This window comes from Rhinopithecus roxellana, chromosome 6 (assembly GCF_007565055.1).
Source record: "Rhinopithecus roxellana isolate Shanxi Qingling chromosome 6, ASM756505v1, whole genome shotgun sequence".
NCBI lineage: Eukaryota > Metazoa > Chordata > Mammalia > Primates > Cercopithecidae > Rhinopithecus > Rhinopithecus roxellana.
The window spans coordinates 97,826,006-97,848,326 of record NC_044554.1 but is presented as its reverse complement, the minus strand read 5'-3'; the positions used below and the strand labels follow the sequence as shown (position 1 = coordinate 97,848,326).

At 50.5% G+C, this 22,321-nt stretch overlaps 2 protein-coding genes across 3 annotated transcripts in view; one reads left to right on the top strand and one right to left on the bottom strand.

Moving 5' to 3' along the window:
- The window catches only part of LOC104681225 (nuclear envelope pore membrane protein POM 121C), a 25,652-nt gene extending 8,759 nt beyond the window's left edge, over positions 1-16,893 (top strand). Inside the window, exons 6-13 of the mRNA XM_010387449.2 lie at positions 6,842-6,933; positions 7,564-7,637; positions 8,076-8,197; positions 8,631-8,733; positions 9,028-9,204; positions 10,054-11,748; positions 14,154-14,276; positions 14,705-16,893. Of these exons, the coding sequence (XP_010385751.2) occupies positions 6,842-6,933; positions 7,564-7,637; positions 8,076-8,197; positions 8,631-8,733; positions 9,028-9,204; positions 10,054-11,748; positions 14,154-14,276; positions 14,705-14,802 (2,484 nt within the window). The 3' untranslated portion in view covers positions 14,803-16,893. The remainder of the gene's footprint in view (positions 1-6,841; positions 6,934-7,563; positions 7,638-8,075; positions 8,198-8,630; positions 8,734-9,027; positions 9,205-10,053; positions 11,749-14,153; positions 14,277-14,704) is intronic.
- NSUN5 (NOP2/Sun RNA methyltransferase 5) lies at positions 16,180-22,321 on the bottom strand. Of its 2 annotated transcripts, none has more exons than XM_010387447.2 (10): positions 22,171-22,321; positions 21,903-22,025; positions 21,056-21,230; positions 20,871-20,979; positions 18,638-18,776; positions 18,428-18,543; positions 17,900-18,078; positions 17,494-17,704; positions 17,271-17,411; positions 16,180-17,194 (listed from the first exon to the last, which is right to left on the bottom strand). In XM_010387447.2, exons 1-10 carry the CDS (start codon positions 22,261-22,263, stop codon positions 17,068-17,070), a joined length of 1,413 nt encoding a protein of 470 aa, XP_010385749.1. In that variant the 5' UTR covers positions 22,264-22,321; the 3' UTR covers positions 16,180-17,067. The 2 variants fall into 2 exon arrangements, with proteins under 2 accessions (XP_010385749.1, XP_010385750.1); XM_010387448.2 differs by having other exon boundaries at positions 16,193-17,199.

Below are 22,321 nucleotides of genomic sequence, written 5' to 3'. Positions count from 1 at the left end.
CCTATAGTAGAGAAACCTATTCCAAATGAACCAAGTTTTGAACGTAAAGTAGAAACCATAGAAGTGCAGTGTTAGAAGAAACAGGCTCCTCACACATTGCTGGTGGGAGGGTCAGTTGGTACAGCTCTCTAGAGGGCTGTGTGGCAGGAATTGTCCAGATTAGAGATACATGCACCCTTTGATCAAGCAGCTTTACCTTAGGAATTTATCCTACACACATACTGGGAAATGGATATAAGGATTTAATGTAACATTGTTTTAATAACAGCAGCTTGGAAACAATGTACATGTTTTTTTCAGGGAGCTAGTTGAATAACTTACAGTGTTTCTATAAGTTGAAATATACTACGTAACTATGAAAAAGAATAAGGCAACTAACTGAATAAGTACTCATGAGAATGATCTCAAAAAGAAATTACATAAAAACAAGGCTCAGAACTGTATAGTATCCTCTGTTATTTGGGCTTTTAAAAATCTTTTAATATGCATAAGATAATTCTTACAGGATATATTAGAAACTGGTAATCGTTACTGAGATAAAAAGGAAATTTACTTTTTACTGTACTTTTTTTTTTTTTTTGAGACGGAGTCTCACACTGTCGCCCAGGCTGGAGTGCAGTGGTGTGATCTCAGCTCACTGCAACCTCCGCCTCCTGGGTTCAAACAATTCCCCTGCCTCAGCCTCCCAAGTAGTTGAGATTACAGGTTCCCGCCACCATGCCCAGCTAATTTTTTGTATTTTTAGTAGAGACAGGGTTTCACCGTGTTGGCCATTGCTGGTCTCGAACTCCTGACCTCGTGATTCCGCCTGCCTTGGCCTCCCAAAGTGCAGGGATTACAGGTGTGAGCCACTGTGCCTGGCCTACTGTACATTCTTATTGTTGGAATCTGTAATGTGCAAGTATTATCCTTCCTGGTTTTGGCTTTTTTAAGTAAAAAAATAAAATTCCTCTCCCAGCAGTCTGAGTCTCCATCCAGTAGGTACCCATTGTTAACATTCTTACTGTGTGCAAACACAGATAATACCCAGAATTTTTTGACTGTTGTACATAACAGAGTCAAAGCATATTTGCTTTTTAAAAAGCATCTTCGTTTCTCTTTTGTCCATTACATCTTGCATAGCATTTTGTGTCATGTAATTTCCCTCACTCTTTAGATGGCCTTTTTTACTAGAGTATAATATACAGAAAAACACAAATTGTAACCACCACCCAGGTCAAGTAATAAAACATTTTCATCACCCAGAAACCTCCCTCCTGCCCACTCCCCATCACTGCTCCTTCTTTCCTTCCTATTAGCACCTTTTATAGTGTACCCTGTTTTTGAATTTTATATGAATGCAAATAAAGCGTGCATTCTTTGGTGTTTGACTTAACATTTTGCTTGTGAGATTTGTCCATATTCTTGCACATAGTGGTGGGTAATTCATTGTCATTGATGTATATACTGTTCCACACTATGCATATAACCACAGTTAATTTATCCATTCTGCCATTGGACATTTGGGTTTCCAGTTTGGGGTTATTATACGTAATACTGCTTTAGACAATTGTCTAAGTCTTTTAGTACAATAAAGTATGTGTACGTTCCGTTTAGTAGATATTGCTAACCATTGTTTTTGTGTATGTGTGTGTTTTTTTTTTTTTTTAGATGAAGTCTTGCTCTGTCGCCCAGGTTGGAGTACAGTGGTGCAATCTCAGCTCACTGCAACCTCCACCTTCTGGGTTCAAGCAATTCTCCTGCCTCAGCTTCCCTAGTAGCTGGGACTACAGGCACATGCCACCACACCCAGCAAATTTTTGTATTTTTAGTAGAGACAAGGTTTCACCATATTGGTCAGTCTGGTCTCGAACTCCTAACCTCAGGTGATCCACCTGCCTTAGCCTCCCAAAGTGCTGAAATTACAGGCATGAGCCACCATGCCCAGCCATTTCTTTCTTTCTTTCTTTTTTTTTTTTTTTTGAGTTTCACTCTGTCACCCAGGCTGGAGTGCAGTGGCACCATATTGGCACTCACTGCAACATCTGCCTCCTGGGTTCAAGTCACTCTCATGCCTCAGCCTCCCAAGTAACTGAGATTACAGGTGTGCGCCACCATGCCCAGCTACATTTTTAAATTTTTAATAGAGATAGGGTTTTATCATGTTGGTCAGGCTGGTCTCAAACTCCTGGCCTTAAGTGATCTGCCTGCCTTAGCCTCCCGAAATGCTGGGATTACAGCCATGAGCCACTGTGCCCAGCCTCTAAGCAATGTATTAAAAAGAGTGTTTCGGTTTATTTTTATTTTATTTATTTATTTTTTTTGAGACAGAGTTTCACTCTTGTTGCCCAGGCTGGAGTGCGATGGCACAGTTTCAGCTCATGGCAGCCTCCACCTCCTGGGTTCAAGTGATTCTCCTGCCTTCAGCCTCCTGAGTAGCTGGGATTATAGGCATGCGCCACCACACCCAACTAACTTTGTATTTTTAGTGGAGATGGGGTTTCTCCATGTTGGTCAGTCTGTTCTTAAGCTCCCAGCCTCAGGTGATCCACCCGCCTTGGCCTCCCAAAGTGCTGGGATTACAGACATGAGCCACCACGCCCAGCCTGGTTTATATTCTCACCAGTAGTATATGAGATTTTTGTTTTATGTTTTTCCATATCCTCATCAATACTTGGTATTGCCAGTCTGTTTAACCATTCTGGTAAGTGTGAAGTAATATTTCATTGTGGTTTTAATTGCATTTCCCTGATTGCTAATATAGAAGTACCAACTGTTTATTGGCTATTTGTATAGCCTCTTTTGTGAGATGCCTGTTCAAATTGCTTGGCTCTTTTCTGTTAAGTTGTCTTTTAGAGATTTGAATACACTCTTTATATATTCTAGATACAAGCTCTCTGTCATGTATGCGTTGCAACAAAAAAGTGTCCTGCTCTTGCCATTCTGCTTCCTTGTGGTTAGCATATTTTGTGTAGTATTCAGGAAATCTTTGCCTACCTAACCTAAGGTCATGATAATTTTCTTCTATGCTCTCTTCTAAAAGCTTTATTATTTTATTATTACTTTTATATGTAAATCCATAATACACCTGAACTTGATTTTGTGTATGGTGTGAGGTTGGGATCAAAATTAGGGTTTTTGTTTGTTTGTTTTGTTTTGTTTTGTTTTGTTTTTTAAACTGTAGAAATACCCATTTCTCTCAGCAACATTTATTGAAAGGACCATCCTTACTTCTCTGCAGCACTGTCTTTGTCTAATTTAAGTGTCCATATATATGTGGGTCCATTTCTAGACTCTTGTTTTGTTCCATTGGTCTATTTTTTTACCTACCCTTGTGCCAGTCTTCGTTTTACCCCTACCCTTATATTTTGAGTCTTGATAGAGTCAGTCATCCCACTTTCTCATTTCTCTTCAGGACTGTCTTGTGTCTTGGCCTTTTGCATTTTCATACAATTTTTAGATCAACTTGTCAATTTTCACACACACACAAAAAAGAGTTCTGAGATACTGATTGGGATTGCCTTTCATCTACTTATTACTTTGGATGGAATTAACATTGTTGTAATATTGACCTTGTTTACTTCTAATCTATGAACATGAATGTCATTCTTGCTCTGTGGCCCAGGCTGGAGTGCAGTGGCATGATCATAGCTCACTACTGCCTCCAGCTCCCAGGCTCAAGCCATTCTCCTGCCTCAGCCTCTTGAGTAGCTGGGAGCACAGGCATGCATCACCACACCTAGCTAATTTTTAAAAACTTATTGTGGAGACACGGTCTCACTATGTTGCCTGGGCTGGTCTCAAACCCTGAACTCAAGCAATCTTCCCACCTTCGCCTCCCTGAGTGCTGGGATTGTAGGCCATGTCCCACCTCCTTCATTTATTTACATCATCTCTAATTCTCTGTAGAGGTTTTACTTCTCTTTTATTAGATTCATTTCTAGGTATCTGGTTTTTGTTTTGTTTTGTTTTTTGAGATGGAGTCTCACTCTGTCTCCCAGGCTGGAGTGCAGTGGCACAATCTCGGCTCACTGCAGCCTCCACCTCCCAGGTTCAAGTTATTCTCCTGCCTCAGCCTGCCAAGTAGCTGAGATTATACGCACGCACCACCACACCTGGCTAATTTTTGTAGTTTTAGTAGAGACAGGGTTTCACCTTGTTGGCCAGGCCGGTCTCAAACTTCTGACCTCAAGTGATCCACCTGCCTTTGCCTCCCAGAGTGTTGGAATTACAGGCGTGAGCCACGGCGCCTGGCCCTAGGTATGTGGTTTTGATGCTGTTATAAATAGTGCCTTCAAAATGTGATTGTGCTGATGTGTAGAAATACAACTGATTTTGTATTCAGAAAGTTTGCTAAATCTGTGTGTTCTTTAGGATTTTAGTATATACACTTATGTGTATGATAATGAGTTTTTCTCTTCCTCTGCAATCTTATTCTGTTTATGTCTTATTGCACTTGGCTAGGACTTTAAGGTGAATAGACATGATAATAAACATCCTTGTCTTGTTATATCTGAAATGAGTGTGTATGTACAGTCAATGAGGTAGAGGAGTAATACTTTTTTCCCCAATTGTTAAACTAGTTGTCCAGTCGTCTTCTAATCCTAGCTAATCATTACAGTCTCCTTTGGCATTTCTTTTTTTTTTTTTTCCTTGGTAGAGATGAGACCTCACTATGTTACCTAGACTGGTCTCAAAACTCTTGGGCTCAAGTGATCCTCTCACCTTGGCCTCCCAAAGTGTTGGGATTATAGGTGTGCACCACCATACCTGGCTAATTTTTGTATTTCTAGTAGAGATAAGGTTTCCACCATGTTGCCATGCTGGTCTCAAACTCCTGACCTCAGGTGATCCTCCTGCCTCAGCCTCCCGAAGTGCTGGGATTACAGGTGTGAGTCACCTCATCCAGCCCCTTTGGCATTTCTGAAAACCTTTGCTTGCTCAGTGATGTATATCCCTCAGTGTCTGGAGCACATTGTGAAGAAAAATGCAGGGCTTATGTTTTTGTTTGTTTTAATTTTATTGCTTTAACTACAGATAGGGTCTTGCTATGTTGCCCAGGCTGGTCTGAAACTCCTGGGGTCAAGCAGTTCTCCTGCCTCAGTCTCCCAGAGTACTAGGATGACAGGCGTGAGCCACTGCACTTGGCCATCTGTGTGCTTTTAAAGTTCCACAGGTGGCTAGGCGTGGTGGCTTACACCTGTAATCCCAGCATGTTGGGAGGCCAAGGCGGGCAGATCATGAGGTCAAGAGATCAAGACCATGCTGGCCAACATGGTGAAACCCCGTCTCTACTGAAAATACAAAAATTAGGGGGATGTGATGGCATGCTCCTGTAGTCCTAGCTATTCAGGAGGCTGAGGCAGGAGAATCGCTTGAACAAGGGGGCAGAGGTTACAGTGAGCTGAGATCGTGCCACTGCACTCCAGCCTGGCGACAGAGCAAGACTCCATCTCAAAAAAAAAAAAAAAGTTCCACAGGTGACTGATGAGCAGTCGTGTGAGAACCGGCAAGCTAGTGTCAGGGATCTGAAGTGATTGAAAATGCCGCTTATATATTCAATCTTTGGATCACTTTGGTGAATTTTTGTATTCTGCTCTTTTATATGCCTGTAATCCCATGTTTTTTAAACCATGTGCTCTAGCCTTTCTTGCTGTTTGAGCATAACTTCAACTGTTATTGTGGTGAGCAGTTTTCTCAAGCTCCTCCCAGGCCCGGCTTTCTGATGGTAGCCTCACCAAACTGTTCCGCTGCTTACCACTTGTCTGAAGCTTCCTCTTTTCGCTTTTGAACTCTTATTGAGCATTGTTGGCTTCCTGATTGTACTTATGTGATGTAGCTGGTACTGGGAGCACAGGCATGCATCACCACACCTAGCTAATTTTTAAAAACTTATAGTGGAGACACGGACTCACTATGTTGCCTGGGCTGGTTTCAAACTCCTGAGAAATCACTAGCAGCTTTTCAAGCAGGAAAGACGGTCTGAGGTGACAGTTTAGTGGCTTTGTAATTAGGCTCAGCACTTAGGAGACTATTTGCAATGTCCGCTCTATGCCAGCTACTTTGCTGCTGGTCTGTGGAGGAAGCAGAGATGAAAACACCATCTTTGCTGTCAAGAAGTCGCCTGGTAGAAGATGTATAGGTAATCATCACATGATGATAAATGCTAGTTGTTGCAAAAGTCATAAATGCTGTGACGGCATATTTTTAAAATGAAGTTAGTAAATTAAAATTGAAAATTTAATGAAAACAAGACTAAATTAGTTTACTGGGTTATCTTTAATTTACTTCTGTCCTTTCCATAGAGAGTCTAGCATAGGTTTGAATGTGTCCTGACGCTTCATTACTGAGTCTAACGTTCCACTTAATACATGCAAAAAGTGCGTCCATCCTTTCTACCTTTATTCACATTCCATTACTTTTATAGACTTCTTTTTTTTGCTTTCATAATTAATACTGGCAGTTGACTTTCTTTTCAGGGCTCTTTCTTCACAAACAAATTTTTTTCTTTTTTTCTTTTTGATACAGGGTCTCGCTCTGTCACCCAGGCTGGCAGTGCAGTGGGGCAATCTCAGCTCACTGCAGCCTCCTGAGTAGTTGGGACCACAGATGCAAACCACCACACCCAACTGATTTTTCAATTTTTTGTAGAGACAAGCATCTCGCTATGTTACCCAGGCTGGTCTCAAACTCCTGGACTCAAGCGATCCACCTTGGCCTCCCAATGTGCTGGGATTACAGGCATGACTAACCATTTAACCACAAAAAATATTTTTTTAGTTACTTAAAAAGAGACTTTGTCATGTTGAAGGTCAGATGCTAAGTTATCAGCAGGCTCAGTCATGTCCCTCTTGATTTTTAGCTCTGGAAGAGAAGTGGCCCCAGTTCATCACCCTTCTCTAGCCCAGCCTCATCCCGCTCCCAGACACCAGAGAGGCCAGCAAAGAAAATAAGGTACTCGGCATTCTCCTGCAGTTTTCATTTGCTGCGTGGACAGATGGGGGTGAGGAAAGGTGGGAAATGAACCTGGCTCTTAGGCTTTGTGCGGCTGTGACTTGGAGAATCAAGAGGGACACCGCAGCACCCACCCGAACCACTGTCATCCCTACAGTCTTGGATACTGACTCCAGTGGCCTCTGGCTGTCGCCTCCCACTCCAGCATGAGGGATCAGGTGCAAGCACAGAGGCCATGCAGAGTGGAGAGCAGAGTCAAGTCAGTGGGCAGTTGCCTTCAGGTTCTTGGCTCTAGCTGACCCCCTGGGTGCTGGCAGTTGACTGGAACGCCACTCCCTCAGGGATCACGTGTGTCTAGAACTCCCAGGAACTTGGTAGGTTGTAAGTAAGATTTGAAGATTATTGTTTTGTGCTTGTTTTAAGACAAAAGCTGTCTCCATGGCCTCTGTGAATAGCCTCCCTTCATTCTGTTGGAATTTCGTTTTGACTTTTTTTATCCTGGCATGCTGAGATCTTAAATTATGGTTGTTTTAGAGATTGGCCACTTGGTAGTTAGGAGGGTGTGAGAAATTATTTAATACTTCGGCCGAGAAGTCTTTCTAGACTAAACTGTTCCTTTTCTGCCCACAGAGAAGAGGAGTTATGTCATCATTCCAGTTCCTCAACTCCATTGGCGGTGGACAAGGAGTCCCAGGGAGAAAAGGGTAGGTTGCTGAGCCAGGAGGAGGGGCTGCTGCTGCTGGTGGTGGAGGTGTTTGTGGAGGATATAGAGGTTAATACCTATTGGGAAAATGTCTCGAGCATTACTATGTCTAAGGCATGCTAGATACAAGGAGAAATTTATTCTCCTTCAGAAGTTTATAGTCTGATGAGAGAGAAAGGTTACAGATGGGTATTAACGACTGGATGGAGGTAAGCTCAGTTTGAGTCACCTGTGGGTAATCTCGGTAATGACGGCGCAGTAAGCGGTTTGTGTGCGCGCCTTAATCTTGCAGACACCATCCAAGCAACCAAACCAAAGAAGATCGAATCTTTTCAGAAATACCCAGTGAAAACTCAGTGTTAAATACGAAGTGGGTAGACAAAACCATCCATTTCTGGAAGACGGAAGAAAGCAAACAAGTCTTGATTTCTTTCTTTAGTTGCAGATACAACCCCAAGGAAGAAACAGAACTCGAATTCTCAGTCTACACCTGGCAGCTCTGGGCAGCGTAAGCGGAAAATTCAGCTGCTGCCTTCTCGGCGAGGGGAACAGCTGACCTTGGTATGGTCTTGTCCATCTACTCCTGCCCTCCCGGCTTAGCTCTCCTAAGTCTTAGGAACACTAAGGACAAGTTTCTTCTAGTTTTTTCTATTTTGTTTTTGTTTTTTGAAACAGCATCACTCTGTCACCCAGGCTGGAGTGCAGTGGCTCTATTTTGGCTGTTACCTGTGCCTCCTGGGTTCAAGCAGTTCTCCTGCCTCAGCCTCCCAAGTAGCTGGGATTACAGGCGCATGCTACCACGCCTGGCTGATTTTTTGTATTTTTTAGTAGAGATGGGGTTTCACCATGTTGGCCAGGTCGACCTCAAACTCCTGACCTCAAGTGATCCAGCTGGCTCAGCCTCCCAAAGGGCTAAGATTACAGATGTGAGCCACCGTGCCCAGCCTTCCCTTTTTTTCTGATTGGCCTGACTTCTTCTTTTTCTCTTTGGTAGCCTCCACCTCCCCAGCTTGGCTATTCGATCACTGCCGAGGACCTAGACTTAGAGAAGAAGGCTTCATTACAGTGGTTCAACAAGGCCTTGGAGGACAAGAGTGGTAAGGAGCACAGATCGTTGCAAACTCGAGAGGTGTCAGGTGTCTTGTTTTCTTTGGTTTTATTTTGGTGTTTGAAAAAATGGTTTCTCTGGGAAAATTCCAAGTAGGGTTCCATGTTTTCTTGTGCTCTTTCTCTCCTGAGAAATCTGTGTTGGTCTTCACGGGACAGCAGGGACCACTGCAGTTGAGGGCAGGCAGTCCTCTGTGAGCTGTGCTGAGACCCTGCTCTCCAACAGGCATCTGGAAAGAAGTCCCAGACAAGCCAGGACTGCTTCACCTCTCTTTCTTTCTTAGATGCTGCCTCAAACTCTGTCACTGAGACCCCACCTACCACTCAGCCTTCATTTACTTTTACCCTGCCTGCTGCTGCAACTGCCTCCCCACCCACCTCCCTCCCGGGCCCAAGCACCAACCCACTGTTAGAGAGCTTGAAGAAGATGCAGAGTCCCCCGAGCCTGCCACCTTGCCCAGGTGAGCTGGAGTGGGGCCCTTGGATCCAGCCTTCTGATTAGCATCCCCTGCTTGAGTTAGAGTAAGGGCGTCATGCCTGTCAGTCACTGGAGATTGCTCTGCAGGCCAAACGCACCCTGACTCAACACACCGGAGTGGGCCCACGTTTAACGCGCCGGAGCCTGCATCAGGGAGTGTTAGGGAAGGGGTGCTGCGACACTTAGGATCTGAAGCCTGGCTTGTAGCTGCCCTGAGCCTCTCCTTCCTCATCTGTCAGATGAGAATGATCTTCCCTCTGAAGTGTGAATGTGGGTGGTGTGGTCAGGATATCCTTGCCTATCAGAACCACCAGTCCAGAACAGCACTGCTTCCTTTTCCTCCAGCACTTCGAGGGCTGCTGGTGTTCCCAGCCCAGGCCTTCATGGCCCTGTGCGCTCACAGTCTTTATCAGGCGGTAACCTGGGAATCCCCTGGGAATCATACTCCCCTCCCTGCTCAAGGGCAGAGACTTCCCCATTCAGACTTGCATGCTCTTCGCGCTTGGCAGGTGAGCTTAGTAGGCGAAAAATAAAGTATATCTAGATTCGTACGTGAACTTCAGAGTTCAGACAATTGGATTGTCTTAATCTCTACACATTAGGCCCCCATTTAGGCCCCATTTTATCCTCCTCTGTGTGATGATCTGTGTGGTAGAAATAATGAACACGTCCTTGATTGACTGTACAGGCCTGTAGTGTAGGCTTAGCTGAGTTTTTTGACTGACTCTTGGATCCCAGGCTCTGTGGTAGGCGTGGGGAGGATACTGAAATACTGAATACCATCATCTTCGAAGTATTTATTCCAAATTCACATTTTCTATTCTTCTTCCAGAATCTGCTGGAGCAGCAACCACTGAGGCCCCCTCGCCTCCAAAGACGCCCAGCCTCCTGCCCCCGCTGGGCTTACCACAGTCAGGGCTGCCAGGGCCCCTCCCCAGCCCCTCCTTAGACTCCAAACCCCCAACCACTTTGCTGGGGCTGATCCCTGCTCCATCCACGGTACCAGCCACTGATACCAAGTCACCTCCAACCCTTCAGGCAGAGACGGCTGCCAAACCCCAAGCCACATCTGCCCCGTCCCCCGCCCCCAAGCAAAGCTTCCTGTTTGGAACACAGAGCACCTCATCTTCCAGCCCTGCCGCCCCTGCCGCGTCTTCAGCATCTCCCATGTTCAAGCCCATTTTCATGGCCCCACCCAAGAGTGAGAAGGAAGGCCCCACACCGCCTGGCCCTTCAGTCACAGCCACAGCGCCCTCCAGCTCCTCCCTCCCCACGACCACCAGCACCACAGCCCCAACCTTCCAGCCTATCTTTAGCAGCATGGGGCCACCTGCATCTTTGCCCTTGTCTGCTCCCTTCTTCAAGCAGACAACTACTCCCACCACTGCTCCCACCACAACTGCCCCGCTCTTCACTGGTCTGGCCACCGCCACCTCTGCCGTGGCTCCCGTCACCACCACCAGTCCATCTGCAGACTCTGCTGTGAAGCCTGCGTTTGGCTTTGGTGTAAACAGTGTGAGCAGCAGCAGTGTGAGCGCCACGACCAGCACCGCCACTGCCACCTCACAGCCTTTCCTCTTTGGGGCGCCCCAGGCCTCTGCTGCCAGCTTCACCCCGGCCATGGGCTCCATATTCCAGTTTGGCAAACCTCCTGCCCTGCCCGCAACCACCACAGTCACCACCTTTAGCCAGTCCCTGCCCACTGCCATGCCAACGGCCACCAGCAGCAGCGCTTCCAGCTTTAGTGCTTTTGGCAGCACCCTTACCACTTCCGCCCCGGCCACCAGCAGCCAGCCCACTCTGACGTTCAGTAACACAAGCACCCCCACATTCAACATTCCCTTTGGCTCAAGCGCCAAGACCCCACTCCCATCATATCCAGGAGCCAACCCCCAGCCTGCATTTGGGGCTGCTGAGGGGCAGCCGCCGGGGGCCGCCAAGCCGGCCCTTGCCCCCAACTTTGGCAGCTCTTTCACTTTTGGAAACTCTGCAGCCCCGGCCCCAGCTGCTGCACCCACACCTGCACCTGCGTCCACGATCAAGATCGTGCCTGCGCACGTGCCTACACCCATCCATCCTACCTTTGGTGGTGCCACGCACTCAGCATTTGGGTTGAAAGCCACGGCTTCGGCCTTTGGCACTCCCGCCAGCTCACAGCCCGCCTTTGGCAGCTCCACTGCTGTCTTCTCCTTCGGTGCAGCCACCAGCTCCGGCTTTGGAGCCACCACGCAGACCGCCAGCAGCGGGAGCAGCAGCTCGGTGTTCGGCAGCACAACACCATCACCCTTCACATTTGGGGGCTCGGCGGCCCCAGCTGGCAGTGGGAGCTTTGGGATCAATGTGGCCACCCCAGGCTCCAGCACCACCTCTGGAGCTTTCAGCTTCGGAGCGGGACAGAGTGGGACCACAGCCACCTCCACCCCCTTTGCAGGGGGCTTAGGTCAGAATGCCCTGGGCACCACCAGCCAGAGTACACCGTTTGCCTTCAACGTGGGCAGCACGCCTGAGAGCAAACCTGTGTTTGGAGGTAAGGAGGGGTGTGGACTTGGGCTGCCAGACCGGACACTGAAGAGTTGTGCCTGCACAGCTTGCCTTCTCAGGGAGCTCATGATGTGGCAGTAAAGAGAGGCACTGAATATAGAACTAAATGAAATGACAGGGCATGATACATGTTTTGCTAACATGTAATAAGGACTGGAGGAGCTGTTGTGGATTTAGCTGGTCAAAGAAGGCCCTTCTGAGTAACAATTGCAAGCTGAGGGTTGGGTGTAGTGGCTTACACTTGTAATCCCAACATTTTGGGAGGCCAAGGAGGGTGGATCTTTTGAGGCCAGGAGTTCGAGACCAGCCTGGGCAACTTGGCGAAACCCTGTCTTTACTAAAAATACCAAAAAATTAGCCAGGTGTGGTGGTACCCACCTGTAATCCTGGCTACTCGGGAGGCTGAGGCACAAGAATGGTTTGAACCCAGAAGGTGGAGGTTGCAGTGAGCCAAGATCATGTCACTGTATCCAGCCTGGGTGACAGCAAGACTGTCTCAAAAAACAAAAAAAAGTAAGCTGAGTAAGCGTGGGGTGGGGGTGGGCACAGCACAAGTGGACATGCTTTTCACGCACAGGATGGTGCATGCAAAAGCCCAGAGGCAGAAATATGTTTGGTATGTTCAGGAACAGAGCAAAGGCAAGCGTGGCAGGAGGGTGAAAAGCAGAGGCAGTGGTGTGGAAGGAGGCCAAGAGGCGAGGATTGTTTGTGGCCAGGGCTGGGTGTTTGGGTCTTAAGTGTTGAGGAAAATCATTGCAGAATCAGGCAGAAGGATGCAGGGATGGTTCCTCCTGTGTGGAAGATGAATGTAGACTTCATGGGTTCTGTTTTCTTCATGAAGTAGGAGAGAAAATCTGGGAGAGAGAGGGTCGGGATAAAGTGTATAAAAGGGCCTTTTGGGCCGGGCGCGGTGGCTCAAGCCTGTAATCCCAGCACTTTGGGAGGCCGAGACGGGCGGATCACGAGGTCAGGAGATCGAGACCATCCTGGCTAACACGGTGAAACCCCGTCTCTACTAAAAATACAAAAAACTAGCCGGGCGAGGTGGCGGGCGCCTGTAGTCCCAGCTACTCGGGAGGCTGAGGCAGGAGAATGGCGCGAACCCGGGAGGCGGAGCTTGCAGTGAGCTGAGATCTGGCCACTGCACTCCAGCCCGGGCGACAGAGCGAGACTGTCTCAGAAAAAAAAAAAAAAAAAAAAAAAAAGGGGGCCTTTTGAAATAGTCATTTTGGACAGTGGGGAAAGGAACACCGTATTAAAAAGTGTAATCACTTTCCAGGCAGTTTGTGGGCTGGAAAATGGTGATTGTGAAGTTAAAGTGAGGCCAGTTAGCATGACGTGTGTGTTTCCCAGCGACACTGTGGGTGTAGACCTAAGGTCAGTGGACAGCTGGTGCCACCCTGCCATGGAGACCCCAGCAAGCAACGCAAGAGGGGCAGCGGGTCCGTGCCCCACTGTGGCTCAGCAGGTGCAGGAGTGGAGAGCAGGTGAAGTCAGATGCAGGAGGGGTGGTGCCTGCAGGAGATTGAGGAGCCGGAGCAGTTGTGGTGACAGTGTGACCACAGGAATGGTGGCAGGGGTCAGGGAGAGGAGGTCATGGGGGTGGCAAGGTCGAGGGGCTGAGAGGACTATCAGTCAGCCTCACAGGGTGAGGTCACCACACATGGTGATGGGGAGGAGGCCAGTGAGCCAAGGGTCCTCTGTGAATCGGGAAGTGACCTGGCATTTGACAGGTGACACAAGGACATGGCGGATTAGAATAAAGTGATGATCCAAACTTGAGTTACGGTATTTAGGGAAGGAAGAGAAGCTGTGTGGAAGCAGCGTGGAAGCATAGGGAGCCTCCCCTGCCCGGGCCGGAGGCCAAGCCCTGAGAGCAGCCTTCCCTGCGGAGGGGCTGCCAGAGAGGGCATCAGGCAGGCAGCCAGAGCCAGTCAGGCCCAGGCCAGGGAGGGAGGGCACCAGGGGACATCACAAAAGATGAGGGGTGGACAGAGCAGGCTTCAGAGGGGAGGGACAGTGGCTAGGGGGAAGAGGCCTGAAGAGAGGAGGTGGCCAACCCGGGTACACTAGGAGGCGGGGGCCCCAGAATACTCCCCTCTACAGCGCTGGTCAGGAGGCCCACGAGGTGGCTGCGGGGCAGGAGGGCTTTTTCTCTGCCATGGCATGGCCATTAGCAGGTGGGAGAAGCAGGCTGAGCTGGGGCACCAGGCATGAAGACTTGGTTGTCTGGCTCAGTTGCTGATGAAGGAGTGCCCAAGGAGCAGGAATGGGGCTGAGGGCCCTGTGGGAGGTGCCCTGCAGAGTGCAGGCTCCTGCCCGGTTCCTCGCCTGCCCCCGCCCTCTGCTGACTGGCCAGCTCTCTGCAGCTCTCTGTTCTCTTCATTCCAGGGACTGCCACTCCCACCTTTGGTCAGAACACCCCTGCGCCTGGAGTGGGCACATCAGGCAGCAGCCTCTCCTTTGGGGCATCCTCAGCACCTGCCCAAGGCTTTGTTGGCATTGGACCGTTTGGTAAGCAGCAAGCGGCCCTGTGGCCCTGCTCCTCTGTCTGAGGAGGGTTTGGGTGGAGTGGCAGGCTCCTGGCCCTCTGAGGCCCGGTGAAGATCAGGTACAGCACAGGAAAGACAATTCAGGTCAGGAGTCCAGCACAGCCCAGGGATGGGAGTTGGATGGCAGAGATCAGAGAGGAGCCGTCCGGGGCAGAACTTTGCCGTCCCATGGGAAGCCAGGTAAAAATAGATTCGTGGGCCTTGCTCTGAGACTCTCTGGGAGTTTGCATTTCAGGAGGCTCCTCCCGTACGGCGTTTCTGATGCAGCGGGGAAAGCCCTATTGAAGCACCCTGTGTGTGTTACTGGCCTAGCCTTCCAGAGGTTGGGGCCCCTAGGGCCGGAGTCTCAGGTAGCAGCTTCCCTGATGAGGTCTTTTTGAATCTTTCCAGGATCGGCGGCCCCTTCATTTTCCATTGGTGCGGGATCCAAGACCCCAGGGGCTCGACAGCGACTGCAGGCCCGAAGGCAGCACACCCGCAAAAAATAGCCTTTGTCCCGTCCCTGTTCCCCCAACCCCTTCCCTCAATCTGGACCTTGGCACCTGCTGGGAAGAGCCTTTGACCCTTGGAGTTGCATAAAGTAAACCTACCCCGGCTCTCTGGCTTCAGCCGCCAGGGGGTAGTGGCAGCCCTGGGGCCCTTTCCCTTCTCCTGGAGGAAGCACAAGCCTCAGGGATGGGGAAGCAGGATGCGGAGGGCCAAAGCCCGGGACCTCTACTTGAACAGTTCCACTGGGGAGGCTGGAGAACTAAGGAAACACCTGTACATAGCGTCCGCTGCCCTGACTCCCGCTTAGCACGCCCTTAGGCAGGCGCCCCCTTCCACCTTTCCCCAAGAGCCGTCGTCGCTGGAGGGTGCAGGGTCCAGCCCGCCTGGATCGCTGGTGTGCACCTGATGGGATTTGGGAAATGGGTTATCCCTAAGGCTTGACCTTGCTTGGCTTAGCTGTGAGAAGTGGTTCTCTTCCTTTGGTCCCTTCTGGGGACTCTGTTTCCCCATTTCTTGCTGCTGTGTCCCTCACCAGTTCCTTGCAGAATTGATTCCTTTTTAAATGCCCTTGAATCTAGCTTTGCCTTGGAGACCCCAGTGGGTGCTGCTCCTGCCGTTTTCTTCCTGCCAAGCCTGAATCAATGTTTCATCTCCAACCCTCTGCCAGTTTGGCCCCTCAAAGCTTGGTGGCTCAAGACTGTTAGCCTGGCAGAGCCAGGGGTGAGATACCTCGCTCCAGGAGGGAGAAGCTCTTGGAGCAGGCAGGATGCCCACCGCTGCTTCAGCTGCCTCCTCGCCCAGCCACCCTTTGGCCCCATTGGGCCCTCGTCTGCCTCTCCAGGATTGTATGTTTCAAGCCTTGTCCTGTGTTCCTTTGTCTGACGCTCTGTGTATTGCTCTTTGAATCGAGTTTGGAGGAAGAATTGAGTTGTATGAGTGGCGGCATGTTGGTAGTGCCGGACTTCCTGTTTCAAGTTTTCTGGGGCCTCGCTAATTGAATGTGGAAAGTAGCACCACTTGACGGCTACAAGTGCCGACTCCTGAATTTTCCAATGGTGTTCTGACTTCAAGGGCTGGCAGCCCGGGAGGATGGGGCCCGGGGGAAGCAAAGACCCTTCTTCCCTCTGCTGTTTCTGTCCCACTTACCTGACCTCACTGGAGGCTACATCACCCAAAGTAGATGTTGGAAAACCTAAATTAATGAACCATATTTTTAAAATCCTGTTTTTCCCAAACAGGGTCCTCCTCTGCAGCCCATCCTTTCCTTCCTTCCTTCTGAAACCACATACCCCAGGCCCAAGAGCCTTGCTGCCATGCCCAACCTCTTTGGGAGAAGTATGAATGCGTGTGTCTAAATTAAAAGAAAAAAATATTTAAACATTTTTTAACAAAAATTTATTTTTGTATTTAAGCTAAATTGCCTTTTAAATTCCTTCAAGCTTGGTTCATTGAGGTGGTTAAGTATAAATGCTATTGACTAGGAATTAGCTGTACAGTTAAGTTATGCCTGTGCAAAGAAGAGGCTCAAATGCTGTCCCGGGCAGCTTTCCTGGGGGACTAGAGCTCCTTCTGGCCACGTTATATAAAATGTAATTCTTATTTTATAAATAATGTGATGTAGATGTAACCGGTGCCCCCTCCCCGTTGTGACTGAGGGTGAGTGTTCGGTGGCGGGGCTGCTCCTTCCCACCCCTCAGAACAGCTCTGATCTGTGTTCATACCCGGCTGTGTGTGCAGCTGAGGAGGGAGTGAACCTCAAGCCTAAATACCTGTTAGGATTGGAGGGTCAGGGTGGGCCCGGGCCTGGGCCTAGAAATCAAGCTTCTACCTGTACCTTACGTAAGGTAGACCCTCCTAGTGTCAGTACCTGAGCTAGTTTACCTCAGTTCCACAGGCAGGACAGTCGGTCCGGGAACCCTGAGTGAGTGTGAGTGTGGATGTGTACAGTACGCGCACTGGACAGGAGCGGGAGGCTGGGACTTTCCATTACAAATAGAGACTTCATTCCTGTTGAGTCTAGTTGGAATTTCTAGTATGAATGTGAGATTTTTCTCCTGCTTATGTCATTAAGAATAAAAAACTGTGATCTACCATAGTGTACGTTCTGCATTTTATTTTATTTCTGCAGGCACTTTTCTCACCAGCAAGAACACAGCCCAAGGAAAGGACCCAATAACCTTTCAGAACCCAAATTGCTGCATGCAGTGAGGGCCCAGGGTCCTCCATGGAGAGGACAGGCGTCTTCCTTTCCTACCAGGAAGGAGTCAGCCCGAAGCCTCCGCTATGTGCAAGGCGGTGTGCAAGCACCGGCTCCGGCTTTTGGCTGTCTCTTCTTTCTCTTTGGGGCTGGGCTGGGTGTGCATTCTGGTGCTGATGCTTTGGCCTGTGAGGCTGAACTAGAGAAGTGTAGATGTCAGATGTGCTGGTGCCATCCTGCATCTCCCAAACATGCTCCCAACTCACTCACCTCGGCACCTCGACCCGTTCAATTACGGCAACGAAGAAGCCACCGCTGAGCGTGGTCTCAGGGGAGGCCCGGAGGCAGTGCTCGGCACCCGGGAACGTGCTCAGGCCTCGGTGGGGCCAGGCAGGCAGGGCAGGAGCTAGCCTGCGAGGGAAACAGCCCTAGTGCTGGGTAAGACAGCAGCTCACCCCGTCCCCCTCCCACGACCCTGGCGCACGCCCCGTACCTGAAGGCACCGGGGTTCTGCTGCAGCGCATCTCGCACCACGTCTTCATTCTCCTCCTGGCAGAGGGAGCACGTGGAGTAGACGAGCCGCTTCAGGGAAGGGAAAGTGAGCGCGTGGCACAGGGCTCGCTGCTGGAACCCTGCCAGGGCATGCAGACGCGCCGGGCTCGGTGTGCCTGCCCCGGGCTCCTCCAGCTGTCTGCTCAGCATACCTAAGGAAAAGCGTGTCTCGGTTACACAGCTTCATAGGCTGCCTCAGTCCTGAAATCCTCACTTCACAGAGAACCTTTCCCACAGGGACCCCAGCCCATTAAAGTGTCAGAACCAAGACCAAAACAAATGATGACTCTGGGTCTAGGCTGCTGTGGACCTACGAGTCCCTCGGCCACGCTTTCTCCCCATCTCACCCGAGCCACTACAGGAAGGATCCAGCAGGATGTAGTGGACCTCACGGTAGCGTGGTTCTGAGGGGGAGACCGCCAGGAAGTCCTCCTCAGCCAGCTCACAGCAGGAGATGCCAGCCCGGGCCAGCAGCGTGGCCATTGATGCCAGCCGCTTGGCATCCAGGTCAAAGGCAAAGATCTTCCTAGGGCAGAGGGCAGAGCAGGGGTGAGCTGAGCACGCATGGAGCAGCTAAGGGCCTGTCACAGCCAGCCAGAATGTGCAGGTTAAGCCAGGACACACAATATCGAAATGGCCTACGTTTAAAGGGCCCAGGGTCGGAGGTAACTGGCCTGGGGTCTCTGCCCCAAGGGCTAAGGGATCCACATCTCACACCTGCAGTGGGGGAAGCTTAGCTTGGGCCAAATACCATTAACTGCTTTGGTGCAGCAGGAAAGAGTAAGCGGACGCCATCCTTTCAGCCTTCATTACCCACTGAAAGGCATAGAAATCACACCCCATGTCCTCCTCCCGCTCCTGACCGTGGCACTCACCCTTGGTTCTTCAGAAGAGCAGCCAAGTGACTGGTCTTATTGCCTGGAGCGGCACAGGCATCAATGACATGGGAGCCTGGAGGAGGGTTCAGCAGCATGGCTGGGAGACAGCTTGCCTGGCGGGCAGAGCACGGGCCGGCTGAACAGAGACCCCAGGCTAGGCCCTTCCCACGCCTACACTTTCTTCTCTTTTCTGTTCCTCTTGCTTACCCTGTCCTGCAAAATGAGGTGTCCGGCCCGGTACAGTGGGTGTTCATGCAGATCTGTCTGGGCGGGAAATACCAGCAGCTCCGGCATCAAGGGGTCCAGGAGAAAATGCTTCCCCTTGAGGGCTCGTAAGTCATCGAGGCTGCCAGGGAAGAAGAACCATTCATCATTTCCTGAATTTCTCCCTGCCAGGCCCCATTTCAACATGAAACAAATGTTACCACAGCTACGGAGAAATCAACAGGGTGATAAGCTAGAGGCTGTGGAATCCTACGGAATCCGCAGTTGAGGGAATGGGTTGTCAAGCCAGACTGATGGCTCAGGAGCCCCCTCTCCTGTTGACCAGCAGTGGGAGCCTGGGCAAGTGATTCAATCTCAAGGCCCACTGGCATCTCTGTAAAATAGTAGGTGTGAGGACTCAATGAGCCAATATATCCAAGATACTTACTTGGCACAAATTAATAAATGTTAGCTATTCCTGTTGAAGTATAACCTTCGAGAAAGGTGAAGGGATGCAGGGAGGTGAGAGCTGAGCTCATTCTTGATGAATGAGGAGTGTGAGGCGCTTAGGTTAAAACTACATTCACTGTAACTCAGTAAAGGAGTACCGCCCACTCTACCCGATCCATGCAGAAATGGGCCTAGAGAGTCACATGTCTCAGTTCAGAAATCTATCAAAGTGGTAGAGCTGGAATTCAAACGCAAGCAGCTGTTCTCTGCTATTCCAGCCCGGTGTCCAAGCAACATGGTAGAGGCAGAAGAAAGGATCTTACAAAGAGTGGGGGAAAGGAAGAGGGGCAAAGGCTGCTTCTCAGAGCCACCAAAGGACAAAACGAGACAGGTGTGAGCCCAGTGCTAGTGGCATGGGACAGGGACCAGCCACTGTTGCTGGCACACTGGTGCACACAGCACCGTGGCAGATGGACCTGGAGAGAAGGCAGGAGGGACAGCACAATGAAGCCAAGAAAGGGCTTAGCATGGCCGGGCGCAGTGGCTCACACCTGTAATCCCAGCACTTTGGGAGGCCCAGGCAGGCGGATCACCTGAAGTCAGGAGTTTGAGACCAGCCTGACCAACATGGAGAAATCCCGTCTCTACTAAAAATACAAATTTAGCCAGACATGGTGCTGCATCCCTGTAATCCCAGCTACTCAGGAGGCTAAGGCAGGAGAATTGCTTGAACCTGGGAGGCAGAGGTTGCAGTGAGCCAAGATCGCGCCATTGCACTCTAGCCTGGGCAACAAGAGCGAAACTCCATCTCAGAAAAGAAAGGGCTTAGCAGGGGAGTAACAGCATCAGATCTGCCTTTAGAGCTTCCTACAGTCAACCTCAAGGAGGAAAATGCAGTGAGACAGTCTGGAAGCAGAGGGACCAGTCTGGGAAGTTCTTGTGGTCATCCCAATAAGAAATGAGTGCTTAACCTAGGCAGTGTCCAAGGGGATGAAGAGAAAGGAGTAGAGGCCAGGTGCGGTGGCTCACGCCTGTAATCCCAACACTTTGGGAGGCCGAGGCGGGCAGATCACCTGAGTTCAGGAGTTTGAGACCAGCCTGGCCAACATGGTGAAACCTCATCTCTACTAAAAATACAAAAATTAGCTGGGCATAGTGGTGGGAGCCTCTAATCCCAGCTACTTGGGAGGCTGAGGCAGGAGGATCGCTTGAACCTGGTAGGCAGTGAGCCAAGATCATGCCACTGCACTCCAGCCTGGATGACAGAGTGAGACTCAGTCTTAAAAAAGAGAGAAAGGAGTGGAGCTGAGAAAGATGCTGAAGGTGAGGGAGTAAATGATTGGAGGGAGGGGAAGGAAGTACCTAGGATGACTCAATTTCTGGCTTGATCAAATGGGTGGATGATGGGACATCTGTTAGATTAAACTGGGGATGCACTAGGTGTAAAGTCTGAGAGGAGAGATAGCGAATGCAGCGACTGTGGCATCTGTGGTGCATTCGTATGAACCTGAGGAGGGAGGGAAGTTTACACTGGGCAGTGAGAATCACCAGGTCGGAGGCAGGAGTTAAAGCTAGAGAAAAAAAAGCAGAGATCCAGAAAGAATGTAGGATGGGACTCCTAGGAGTTCGATGTTTAAGGGATGGGAGGAAGACAAACCTTGAAGATGAAGAAACTGCTAGAAAGGTAGGAAGAAAGCCCAGAGAGCAAAGTCACAACTATCCAGCCACTTCTCTTCCCAGTACCCCACCTCCCTAGATGAGGACAGCCAGGGCTCTAAGCTCTCACCTGGAAGCCCGACCCTGATAGGAGAAACCTTGTCTCTTGAAATAATCAACTACATCATCGGAGCAGGTCTTGAGAGTATTCACACGCACAAATCGAGGCAGCTGGGAGACTAGGACACAATGAGCAGTGAGTAGGCAGAAGCAAAGTTCCCCGCCTCCCCCATCCCCCACCTCCTTCCAGCTCACCTCCTCCAGGCCTGGATCCCACTTCCAACAGGTCCTCATTCCGGCTCACACCCCGATGAACCTTAAGCCGAGCCAACTCAGCCCTGAGCCTCGCCTGGTGCCGGCCCAATAGAGCCTTCCATCGGCCCCCACCACCTCGAAAGCCCTTTCCCAACAACAACTCATACACTAGCACCTGGGGATGAGGAAACAAACAAGAAAACAAAAAAAGCCCTAAGCATGACGCATAAATGCCTTAGAACCAACTCTAACAGAGCCCCGGCACTGGAATGGCTAACAGATTACCTGGCAGATAAAGGTGGGGTACCTCACCCAAGATCACACCAGAAATTAACTACAGAACAGGATCAGAACCTGGCATCTTGCTTCCCAGCCTCAGACACTTTCCCCACAGATGTTCACCAGTAGACCTCTGCACCCAACTTCTTGCCAACATTACCCTTTCGTGGGTTTGGGGTTTTAACAATTGGGGTCTAGCTCTGTAGCCCAGGCTGAAGTGCAGTGGCCAGATCATAGCTTACTACAGCTTCGAACTCCTGGGCTCAAGTGATCCTCCCCCCTCAGCTTCCCGACTAGCTGGGACCACAGGTGCGCACCGCCACGCCCGACTTCCTTACAGTCTTCGCCACTACTACTTTGTACTTCGGTTATTTAATTCTTCAAAACACTCTAAGTTTAAGCATTTTCATCCCATCTCAATTCGCTACCCAGGGAAGGTCTGCTCATACTCATTTCAGATGAGCGACTTGCTCCAGTCCCGCCGTGCACGGCAGTATAGCTAAGACCAGATGACAAAGCGCACACCGTCGGGGTTCACTTCCCCGCCCCGCCCCTCCGCTCCGCTCACCTTGGCCAAGTGCGGCCGCAGCTTCTTCTCCGCACGGAGGAGGCCGGCGCTGGCGATCACCGCATCCAGCACGGCGGAGTAGCGCTGCGTTTCGCACACCAGCGCGTACAGCTGCTTCACGTTCTGTAAGGCCGAGGGAGACAGGCTGGGACCGGGGCTCCGCCGGCCCTCCTCGCCGGACTCCACCCCCCGACCCCACCCCGGGTTCCCACCCCACACCCCGGGTTCCTCACCCCACACCCCTACTTCTCGCGCCCGGGCCCGCTACCTGGAAGTTGCTGGAGTACACCAGCCCCTTGATGGAGCCCTGGCGGTTCTCCACGCCTGCCAGCACGCCTGCCGCGGCAGCGTACAGCCCCATATCCCCGCGCGCCTTTACGGCTCTGTCGCAAAGCGCACCCGGCTTTGCGCACGCCCGA

What these genes read in the sequence shown, in the direction of transcription:
- NSUN5 (XM_010387447.2), bottom strand. Translation starts at nt 22,263, where the DNA reads ATGGGGCTGTACGCTGCCGCGGCAGGCGTGCTGGCAGGCGTGGAGAAC. An exon ending in TGTACTCCAGCAACTTCCAG is followed by an intron (nt 22,026 to 22,170) that starts GTAGCGGGCCCG and finishes TCGGCCTTACAG; the next exon opens with AACGTGAAGCAGCTGTACGC. An exon ending in TGCGGCCGCACTTGGCCAAG is followed by an intron (nt 21,231 to 21,902) that starts GTGAGCGGAGCG and finishes CCTCATCCCCAG; the next exon opens with GTGCTAGTGTATGAGTTGTT.